Consider the following 12,045-nt stretch of genomic DNA (forward strand, 5'->3'; position numbering starts at 1 on the left):
TTACGTTAATGCGGAAAAGACTTATAGAGATGCTCAGAGTCATAGAAACACTGAAGAGCTACATTTCCATGGCAACTGGGCCAGCTCGATACACTAAGGAGGACCAAGGACACAGTTAAAAACCCCAGATTAAGTAAGTGGTCCCTGAGATGAGATTGTTTTATCAGTTGTCAGTAGAGGTAATGAATGAGCCATTTTGGAACTTTTTCCTTCACCTGTACATTACTTTTACCTGTTTTTTCCATTCCACACACATAAAACAACTCAACAACTCAAAGTTTGACTCTGTAGTTGGACTCTCAAGTTGATGTGGTGTCCCCTAAAATATGAAATTCTCTTGAATTGAACAGATTCATTGCCACAGCCTCATGCTGTCGCCCCTACATGCCCTTGCCCTCTCACCAGTGCACTTGCATATATATTATACACAGTCACACACACATATATAAAATTATCTACACACACAAATCCACAAACATTTTGGCAACCCTCCTCCATCCTGCCCATCTGAAGTGGCAGGGTCAGGAGGTCGGGGATGACAACATGGCAGCTGTGATAGCTTCCACGCACTCCCTCAGTCCAGAGCGGCATGAAGCAGAGGCTGTTTCCAAGGAGGAAGTGACCCGTGTCTGAAGGGGTTCTCTGTTGTCCAATCCAAGGACTGCTGAAGCCTGGCGGCGCTACCTGCTCGGGCCACGCTGTTCCTCTCCTCTGACAGACAACAGAGGAGGAAGGAGGCGTGACCACCCAACTCATCATCTGCATCTGAACGTGGAGTGTGTGAGGGAGAGAAACCCAGAGAGAGAGAGGAAGAGACAAATACAAAACAGAAAGGTAATGAATGAGAAAATCAATCTAGATTGGAAAAACAAACAGTGAAAAAATCAAAAGAACAAGAAATAAAGGAAGGATTCTTTATTAAAAACACTCTGACGGCAAGATGAAAACATTGGAAGGTAAAAAAAGATATATGGAAAAGGAAACCAAAGTGAACCTGTTTCTGTCTGTCTACGTGTTGTGTTAATTAGGCCTGTAGTCACCACTGGAATGTCTCTTCGGACTCACAGATGCCATTCCCCTCATTCCTGATCTCTGAGCCGTCCCTTTACATAGCAAAGCATCCCCACAGTGTTTCCTGTGGCTAATTACACTGTACTCAGGGTATCGCTACAGAAAATAGCTCTGCATCCTTTTGAAGCTCTGTAAATGCCTCTGTCTCATTTGAATCTCTCATTTGTTCCCTGACATTCCTCCCTTTGAATGACACCAATAACCAAGTGATAACAAATTCTGCGCCTTTTCACAAATCCACTCCTTATTCTGTTTCTTTGACACTTCTTTTACACATACACACACACGCACGTTATGTCTGTATAATGAAACACACTCAAACAATGTAAGAAAGATGTGTTTCCTATTAATGTTGTGAGAATAGCTGATGGAAAGAGGCACACGTGTGTCAGGTTTGATCATATAAATAACCTTATAACCTTGGATAGAAAGATGGGAGCTTAGGTAACTAAGTCTGCTACATTTGTGACTTATTCACATGTGTAGATAGACAAAAGGAAAATACATTCTGTCTTCTTCCTCTTAAGTATCTTCCTTCCTTAGACACTAGTTTGTGACTTGTTGACAGAATACTTTTACAACAGGCAAATGAGAGACATAGTGATCAAGCTGAAAAGACAAATATAAATGTGGTGTCTCTTCATGGCAATACAAATAAAATAATGCTTGTCTATGCAATGAATTCAAAAGTAAGTGTCAGAAAAGTGATAACGCTTAAATTCTCATTTTACATTTACAGTAGAATGCCAATTGTCAAAAAAAAGACTGTGGCTACAAAGATGCCTGAATGCCCAGTGAAACTATCTGGGGTTTTTTTACATTACATCAGGGCACATTTTCAGCAGAAAGCAACATTATTTTCCTAAATTCCCAGCTTACTTTTTATTGCAACTACTTTATATACTCAACAAACATGTTCATAAAAATCTGTAAGGCAAAACTGAAAAACCAGAGCTCCTAAAACTAAAGCAAGTCCTTTATTATTAAAAAAAGTAGTAAAACTAACTTGCAGTAATAAAGTAGGACTACATCAGAGATGCAAAATGTGCCAAATAATAAAATCAGTGTATGTAACCTGCTTACAAAACACCTGTATGAACAGAAAAAATGTCTGCACCTGTTCATTTTACATAAACTATTTGGTGTATTTTGCTATTATTTATATTCAGTTATTTAATTCCCTTTGCATATTAAGTAAATTCATCGCAATGCATTCTGTACACAGGCTTTGTAAGGTGACGTGAAGTTTACAAATGAACAATACCAGCATGTGTTAAAATTAAAATTCAAGTAAAGGTGTTATTGCTGCTTTGGATGACAAACAGTCATGTGAGCTGCAGCAGGTGATGAAACTGGGATGGGAGCAGCTTCGACCAGATGTCTCCCCTCAGATCTCCTGCAGCAGGTTGGCGGGGAAGAAGCCGAGTTTCCGTCCTGTACTGACCTTCAGGTAGCCATTAACTTCCTCACCCTTCTTCACCACAATCTGAGGACACACACAACACACACACACCTTTATCGGATAGTGGGCAGTAAAGAGGCAGACAGGAAACAAGAGGAGGGATGGGTTTGACATGCAACAAAGGTCTCTGGCTGTAATCAAACCAGTGACATTGCAGTTATGTGGTATGCGTAAACCATTCGGCTTCCGGGGCGCTTCCAAAAAACAACATTTTTGAGCAGAAACTAATCTGCAATTCAGCATTTGAGCGAATCCAGAGACAAATTGAGAATGCAGAACAACCTGGAATAGCAAGAAAGAACAGAAATGTGAGTGTAAAACATGTGAGATGAATTGCCCCCACTTTCTGAGTCACTTCATGATACTTGAAATGTGGCCCATTAGCGTTTGTATCTGTCTAAATGTGTCAAGTTGAGGTATTTTATGACTGTCTTTTCACAGTCTCATTGCTCAAAATCTGGAAAAAAAAACAACTGGAGAACATATGTGAGCAGATTTTAAAGAGTGTTTGTGAATGTCTTAAATTTTGATTTCAAGATTTATTAAATCCACTTATTTGAAAATTTCTATCTTTGGCACTAGTCAGTGGAAATGCACGCTGCTTTAGAGTCAGTGATCAACTTAATTTACAGAGAGAGTTACATCTAAACAGTCATATAGCTTCAGAATTTAACAGCAGGGTTTGATGTTAGTGAATGAATGTAAATCACTGATATTGCAAATGTAATTAGTCTCATCTTGTCAACATGATGTATACTTACATACTGTGTGCTTCGGTGTGTTTATGTGGTTGTGTCTATTTATGCGTATTCATGCACATAATGACTGTATTCATGTGTTCCACATTTAGTTTACTGCACTTTGACTTGACTTACTGAAACTTTATCAACATGTGGAAGCCAACGGATTAATTAAGACTTTAATTAAGCAAACAATCTAGAGATGTAACGTCAAACGCGATAGGTCGTAATTGCTTAAGGCTACATGTTTGTGTGTACTTTTCTTCCTTCTAATGGGTTGGTGATATAATCATGTGTGTGTACCTGGTCTTTCTTCAGAGTGATTTGGCCCATCTCTCTGTTGCCGACAAAGGAGCGCGTCACCTTGTAGACCCTCTCTCCTGATCGCACACGGATGATGTAGTTGGCAGGGATGAAGCCTGTTCTCTCTCTGATCTTCCCCTGGTGATTGAAAAGTTTTAACAGTGAAATGTTGGAGCCCCCAGCTTCTAATTTAGATTTCTTAGGCTTGATTTAAACATGAACGTATTGTCCAGTGTGGCTTTGAAACCTGAGTGACTGACAGAAATAGCTGTGTGGATGATGAGGATCAGGCAGCTATACAGTACATTAATCATTCACAGTAGAGAAACAATGCATCTGAAATGTTTTCATTCAGTCTCACAAAGCTAAACCACATCACATCAGCCCAGTTTTTTACTGCAAATCAAGGCTTAAGACTTACTTTTATTAAAGTAAAGTTGGGACTATTTACTCATATCTTGCACTGCACTGTAATTTTGTTATCTGATTCTATTTTAGCTTTTTTATTTTCCATTTTATTTAACTCTTTTAAATGTGTATTTTTATAATGCCTTGTGTTTCTTTTGTTAATGCCTTTTATGTTTTATGTAAAGCACTTTGGATTGCCTTTGTTGAAAGGTGCTGTACAAGTAAACCTGCCTTGCTTTGCAAGATTTACAAACCATTCAGTGAGATTTGATTAAACTCCACTAGATACATACCAGACAATTCAGCCAAAGATGGGGTTAGATACAGTAATTGCATGACATGCTCCCTATTAAAACATAAAAACATGAACTTCATACAAAACTGTTCGAGAAAACTGTACATATAAAATAAAGGAGGATTCTGTGACCACACAGGTCTTTTTCTTGTGTTAAATCTATTCAGAAACTGTTTTCTGGACTGTAGATAGTTTGGTTGAAATATGACAGAGTTTCCAAACAGCTACTATGTTTTTCCAGATTGAAAATTGCACAAACCGGCCAACAACCAAACATGAAATGGCATGTTCATTTAATCTTAAGTAGGAAGCACTTGTGAACTGAGAACTGTCAGTCATGGATTGTACCATGCCTATGGAGCGTTAGCAGACCACAATGAGAGAGAGAAGTTATTTTGTAGGCTGGTATTGCGATGCTATAAATGATTTATTTATTTTCTTAACCTGGAACTCATCACTGTGAACTACAAGCTCAACTCTGAACAATTATGCAACTTGCAAAGCAGCTGCTCATAGTCAGTAATAATTTATATTTGTTTATCATTTGTTCTCTGAGATTTAATTTTACAACAAAATAAATATTGGCCACGATGCTGATAAGCAGCAGACTTGGATGATACAGGAGTTGAACCTTGCCTCCAGCCTGAACGCACCGTAATTGTTCTGGCTGGAAAAAAGATCATCATCTCCTGAATGATAGTCATCGACTGACCAAAATCTAATTAATTAATTCAGGCCATCTGGCTGCCTGTCCGTAAAATTTCATAACTTCTGGAGAGCAGACAGGGTTGAAAACATCACCTTAATCATGGATACACAGACGAATATGGTGTGATATGAGAAAAATAGATAAAAATCTAGGACTCACCCTCCACCACTCCTCATTGGAGTCATCTATCACTGTGATGCGGTCACCAGGACTGAGTAACAAACAGGAAATGGGTATTTAAATATTTAGATAAGAAACAATGACACAAGCACAGTATGTTGAACGCAGGTGAGACAGTCAGGAAGAGAGACTGACAGAGAGATGTAATGACACGCTGAGAGAGAGATCAGGCAAAGTGGGGGGAGAGTTGCTTACTGCACATCCAGGTCATCTTTCTCTATGGCCTTGAAGCGGTAGAGAGCCAGATAATAGTGAGACTGGCTGAACACACCGATCTTCCCTGGCTGGAGCTTTTTACTCTGAAGAACACACAGCACACACATCATCATCAATAATTCATGACAGCCTTTAAAAAGTATCTTCATCATAGTTAGTCTTTCACGTATATTCAACATTTTATCATCACTCATTATCATCCCAGTTATCTTTACATCAGCACCATTATTGTCTTATTTTCTCTTATCATCATCATCATCATCATCATCATGACACCTTCATCTCCACATTCTCTGACCTTGTCATCTGCAGGAGTCTTGTCTCCCCTCTTGTCTCCTTCTGGGTTTGCTAGTTCACAAAACAAGAAACAGAGGAAAACACACTAAATTATTTACTTTACTAGCATGAAAACCGAACTTTCACATGCTGTTCAGCAGGGACTCACCTCCTTCACCTCCTTCCTCCTCCTGTTTGGGCTGAGACTCTTCTTCTTCCATCATCATCATCTGAACAAATTAGGAATTGAGAGTTAAGAGTCTGGTAATACCAAACACAAAAATAGATTTGAAGGCTAATAAAAACAACTCAATAGCAAAATAATTTGATTTTTTCAGTAAAATAAAGAAAATACTGATTCTTTTAACCAACCTAAAGACCTAAAGTCCATTACCAAACTTCAAAATCTGCGCTCTGGCTCATAGGGGCTGAAATAGTTCAACATGTATATAACAGGCCACTGCAGAGATTAACAATGCTTTAAAATGTTAAATGATTTTCCTGCGTGCACAAGTGGCTATATGCTGTGCTGTGTGGCAGCTGGAGCTACAAATCTTATCGGTTCATCCAAACTCACATTCTTCTTGTCCTCTGACCCTTTTTTACGCTCCTTGTTGGCCATGATCACACCAATACGCAGTGTCTCAAACACAGGGTCAGTGCGGTTTGACTGTGCTGCCAATCAAACATCATCAGTCAGTACAGAGAGAAAACATGAGCGCAGGAAAGAAAAAACTTTCTAACAACAGTTCTAACAACAGGTATTTAAAATTTAACTGTACAAAAACAGAAATGAAGGAGTCCAAAGCAGAATTACTATTGGTTATTCCTACATTTTTGGATGGCTACATTTAGATTTGATTTAATAAACCACTTTTTCTTGAGATTAAACAAGTTTTTTTATTTGTGACTGTTCTATTACTAATGAAAAGCACACTGGAGACTTTTTTTTACTGCAGGACCAGTCATCCGCTTACAGCTTTTAACTCTGACATTAAATAAGGTTAGAGCTTTGGTAGATGTCTAGGTGAGTTTATAAAGTGAAAATAGGCAAAAAAATTCTTTTGACCAACATTACTACAAAAAAAAAAGCTTACCTGAGTTTCTATGATGCTAAAATTACATGCTGACAAACTGAAATGTTACATTATTCTTGATTTATTAAGGTGGAATTGCTCTTTATGTAGAAATGTTCATAAGTTGGACTCACAAAAGGGCAGCAGCTGTGAGACTGTGGCATTCTGCTGACTGCTGTACAGAGGAGAGCTGTAGGCTCTTCTGAATCCAGGAGGCTAAAAGAGGAGAGGAGAGGAGAGGAGAGGAGAGGAGAGGAGAGGAGAGGAGAGGAGATCAATGTACACAAGACATCTAAAAAGAAAAGATCTGCGGTGTATTTTTGAATTACAGTCAAAGTACTAAGAAGAACATGAAACTCACAATTTTGCCAAAACACCTCTGGAACTCTACGTAGGACTGACACTGGTGGTGGATGCTGGTTTTGCAGTTCTTACATCGCAATGCAAACTTATTGTTCACTAAAGAGAAAAACAAAACAAAACCAAATCACATCAAGAAAAATGTAAAAACTGCGACGCACTAACATCCACTTGTTTTGACCTGCAGGAGACAAAAACAGGACATACAAACTATCATGCGTGCGCAGACGTCACAAAACTTTGGTTTCTTGCAGTAATGGTCCTTGAACTTGTGAGGTCTGTCGTTGACTGGTTTGACTGGTTCCGGAGGAGGTGGTTCGTCTTTCTCTTCTTCTTCAACCTCCTCATCGTAGATGAAATACACCTGGAGATGGACAGTTCAAAATCACAACAGAGAAGAATAAATACGGCTCATACACCCAACCCCTAGAAGACAAAACTCATGAAATTAATTCAACATGAAATATGATGGTTTTAGATTACAGACATATAAAAGTTTTAATTGAATCCAACAGTTTTATTTCCCTATATATCTCCTTATTTAACCCAAGCAATCCTAATATCCTACACCACCCACAGCCTGACAGATTCATATGAGAAATTTTCTATTAATACAGATTCCCCATGCGGTCGGAGTCATATTGAGTCTGTCCGCTCTTCATGTAAACTGTATCATATCAGCCACAGCCAGATCCATAAATAATGACTTAAAATGTCAAAGAATCTTGAGTCAAGATTCTTTGATATTTGAAGTCATTAGTAAAATAAAAATGTGAAAAGACATGGTGTATGTTACTGGGAGACTTCTTTGGGGATCTTTTTGTAACACACACACACATACGCTCAGACACACACATATGCAAACCACAGGTGTGACAGATTGAAAAGGCTTAGATCTCAAAATAGCCTTCAGGGGCGATCGACAGAATTCCCAACTGAATGTAACGAAGCTGGACGTCGCTGCTCCTAAATATACTACAGTCTAGTCAAACCAGAGCCATAAAGATGACACAGAGACACACACATGCACACTCAGAGGGACGCCTGACAGACTGAACTGGCTCCAACTCTCCATCACTGGCAGGATTAGAGGTGTCCTGTGGTCGTCGGGCTCTGGATTTACGCCACAATAACTGATAATACCGGAGACAGTTCACACATTACAGCATCATCACTCTGCAACTCTATTTAGCTGTCAGGATTCCTAAACAAACCAACCACAATTCCTTGGTACATTTGTTGGCTTAGAAGTGACTTATTCAAATCTGCTTTGGCAATCTTTTACAAGTCAAGAGAGCAGAAAAACAGGTGATGTGATATCTGTACATACTGTATCAAGTATTAAAATGAAATTAGGCTTGAGGAATGCAAATCAATATGTGTTAAAGGGTACATTCATTTATTCCAAAAATAGATATTTCCTCCAGTTATTTCTAGTGTTATCTGGCCATTCAAATATATATAATATATAATTTGTTTGTGGCACTCACAGTGTTTAAAAAATGACTCCACAGAACATACTGACACCAGTTTTTAGTGGAGTTACTACTGGGGATTATCCAGAGTATCAGGGGACACTGTTTTAGAGAGACAAATTGCTGCAGACTTCTTAAAAGCCCCCCTCCACTCAAAAATGTGTTTTGCTTCTTGTTCCTGCAGTTGGATCTTTAGCTTCACTGCAGAATGATGTATGTGCAGAGTTTGACACTAAGAGGCTGTTTTCACATTCATCTGCTGAAAGAGGAAAGTTTGTCTTTGGTTACTGAAAATCAGAGTTTTAACCTGCAGTGTGGAACTTTTACATATAAATGAATGTCTATTACGTTCAAGCCCTTGCCAAACGAGTTCACACAATGCTGATGAAGCCTATCACAGCCAGATAAATCTCTCAGTATCTCACAGTATACAGAGTTTTTAAATCTCATGTCACAAGGGACAGCTAACTTCAGGTTAGCCCTCTGCTAACTTGAATTGGGATAAAATAATTGAATCATGCGGCTCTTCTCAACTTTCCAAATGTTATCAGACTGAATCGATCAAATTCTGATAGTGAAACAAGTCGTTTCACAGGCGTTGTGTGACGCTCACAGCAATTCATCCACCGCTTTACAGCCGCAAAAGTAGCAACGGAGTAGGCTACAGCATGGCCTATGATGTAAGCATGTGTTGACAGTGTTTTTGTAATTACTCTCACTGCAACAAGGGGGAGACAAAAATCCCACACTCCAGCTTTAAGCTGTGTATCTGTAAACATGATTTATGACACATCAACTAGTTTGGAGCCAATCGTGGTCCAGTATTCATCTTACTTTATATTTAAAATTGAAGCCTCATTAGACAGAAATGATTACTCAAAGTAGAGTATTTTATGGACATCTTAAAACATGTCTGGAGGGGATCTTTAAATTATATTTTTCTTTGGTGGGAGGGGGGCACCACAAATGAAATTGGGAGCAGAAATTTCAGAGATGAAAACTCAAACCTTCTGCATGGCTAGATACCACTAGGGATACAAAAATATGTTTTTTGTTATTTGGGTGAACCAAGCCTTTAAGTGATTGATTCATGTGATCTTTATTATACCTATAATATGATACAATGTTGATCACAGTCAGACATAAATAATTCCTTGTGCCACGTAACATTTTTTTCATGCCAGTTATTTGGTATGAATAAATCTTTTTTTCTGGATGTCTGGCTCTTGATGCATGTGTAGCCACGTGGTAAGTGTTGGATATTGGATGTCTCACCGTGTTGTCCTCCTCTTTCACCACGTTATCAGGGAGAGGGGGGTTGTCATGAATATCCACAGAGTCCTTGTCATCCAACCTGTCATCATTGGGTAGCAAATGTCACATTGAGCAGCAAATGTTGCAACGCAAAACACAAACTGTGAATGAGATTTGCTTGTGGTGGTCTTACTGTGTCAGTGCCTGCCTCAGACACAGACTGTCATTTTAAATTTTCATAGTATGTGTTTTTTCTGTCTTCCTCTGGTATATGATATCAAAAGATTATTTTCTTTTTTTCCTTTATGTGGCAAATCAATAATTTCTGTGTGTTGCTGTTCAGTTTTGTTCCTTTGTTTGATATTAAGACCTCTCACACACAGGCAACCTGACCTAAAACTCAATCTCACAATTACTTTTTAATCTGTGCATCAGTTATCTACATATGTGGAAATTCTATGAATAAATAAGAGTCAAGATACAATTATTCCTTTGCTGCCCCCATCTGCAGACTGAACTCACGAGTCATAATTAGCCATGGTGTAGTTTGGTCAGTCGAGGTTTAGTCCCTCCAGATTTTTAGCATTTGGACCAGAAGATGGTGCTGTAAACAGAAAACACATCAGCATCATTGCCGTTGCTGCAAAGGGAATCCCATAAAGTGTCCTCGGAAGTCCCTGTACATGCATAATGATCTGTTTGGCTTCTGGTCACAATTAATGATCAACCTATAACCTGAGAATTGTCAGAAATTCACACGTTCTCCCTCACCATGTTTGGTATTACTGTAGTTATCGGAGAACAAAGTGGTTATTTTCAAGATGCAGTGGACACTGAAGTCTCTTCTGCTGAGGCAACGTGATCTTAGCGAAGTTAAAACAGGACTCACTTGTAACCTGGTACAAGACATTATGGCCAACACATCTACAGAGGGTTTCCCCCCCCTCCTCAAGTTGCTCTAGATGTTGAAATACATGTTAAGGACATGAACAAGAAAACATTCAGCAATGCGACACTTTAGAAGGGCCTGGAACGTATTAAAAAGGGGTTAAAAATGATGAGTGGAGGTCAGATTATTCTTCTGGTTGCACAAACATACATAAATAATCTCAACTGACCGTGAAATTTGAATTCCACTTCTTCCCAAAGTGATGTGGTTCTCTCACATTCGGTGTCGTCAGAAGGGGTCCCTGATGTTTAAACCTTCTCGGGACTCTTTCTAGCTTTTTCTTCCAGCCCCTGTGGTTCTGTCTTTTACATGCTCAGCTTTCCAAATGAGGCTCCAACAGGTGGGAGATTCGGATGAGTAATGCCAGCAGGCCAGCCCGGCCCAGCCCTAACTCTGTATGTAACTGTGTGTGTGTTTACGGTTGTGTGTGTGGCTCCATGTGACTGTTTGGGACAGCTGAGCACTTTAAAAGCTGAGAAGCTCTCTCTCAGCTGGGTGGTTAAAAACTAGAGTGCTCTGCTTCTGGTTGCTCACTCGGTATAGAGTAATGTTACGATATAATTACACTCAGAAAATTTGTGGAATCTTTGCCACAAGAAGAGGAAAATTAATTTCAACCAATCAACATTAATAACATATTTAGCAACATCAACCTGTATGAATCAAAAAAAGTTCAGTGTTTTGTATGCAACAGTTTTATCTATTGAATATAATAGATAGAGAGTAATAATTACTGTCATGTTCAAAAAAAATCTACATGCTCAGAGTCTGGCCAATAAAATGATCATCACTGATTGGCTTAAACACAATCCATCAATAAAGGCCAGAGGTAAACTAAATGGAGACTATTGCTGTAATAATGTATTTAACTTTACATTTTAATATACAAGTCTGGATATAAAGTAGTTGGGTTTAATATATGTTTATGTCGAACCTTGAAATAAAGAATATATGGGTCCAACTTCTTCCAGAGTATAGCTTGATTCTTATGGGAACTGAAATGCTGAATGTAAATATTTAAAGAATAGGTTCACAATTTCGGCCCTAAAACAATTATCAGGTGCCCAAATGAACAATGATACATGTTTTTCTTGCTTTAATTGTTCCTCCTGTTCGTACTGGCCATTAAGAGACCCCTTCATCATGCATTTTCAATGTAAGTGATTGGGGACAGCATCCACAGGCCTCCTTCTGTACAAAAATGTATTTAAAGGTTTAATTGAAGCTATTACGAAACCTCAGCCATCCAAATTGGTTAAATCAAGTCAATA

General features: G+C 38.7%; 1 protein-coding gene across 1 annotated transcript; it reads right to left on the minus strand.

Moving 5' to 3' along the window:
• Nucleotides 1-923: 923 nt before the first annotated feature.
• LOC137182254 (SH3 and cysteine-rich domain-containing protein 3-like) lies at nt 924-11,194 on the minus strand. The gene is made up of 13 exons (XM_067588581.1): nt 10,944-11,194; nt 10,348-10,429; nt 9,847-9,925; nt 7,304-7,460; nt 7,098-7,195; nt 6,871-6,952; nt 6,238-6,335; nt 5,830-5,890; nt 5,683-5,732; nt 5,364-5,467; nt 5,148-5,199; nt 3,577-3,714; nt 924-2,557 (listed from the first exon to the last, which is right to left on the minus strand). Exons 2-13 carry the CDS (start codon nt 10,362-10,364, stop codon nt 2,459-2,461), a joined length of 1,035 nt encoding a protein of 344 aa, XP_067444682.1. The 5' UTR covers nt 10,365-10,429; nt 10,944-11,194; the 3' UTR covers nt 924-2,458.
• Between the last annotated feature and the right edge of the window lie 851 nt (nt 11,195-12,045).

The sequence above is a fragment of the Thunnus thynnus genome, chromosome 4 (assembly GCF_963924715.1).
Source record: "Thunnus thynnus chromosome 4, fThuThy2.1, whole genome shotgun sequence".
In the NCBI taxonomy this organism is placed as follows: domain Eukaryota; kingdom Metazoa; phylum Chordata; class Actinopteri; order Scombriformes; family Scombridae; genus Thunnus; species Thunnus thynnus.

What these genes read in the sequence shown, in the direction of transcription:
- LOC137182254 (XM_067588581.1), bottom strand. An exon ending in TGAAAGAGGAGGACAACACG is followed by an intron (nt 7,461 to 9,846) that starts GTGAGACATCCA and finishes GTCCATCTCCAG; the next exon opens with GTGTATTTCATCTACGATGA. An exon ending in GGTCAGAGGACAAGAAGAAT is followed by an intron (nt 5,891 to 6,237) that starts GTGAGTTTGGAT and finishes TAATTTGTTCAG; the next exon opens with ATGATGATGATGGAAGAAGA.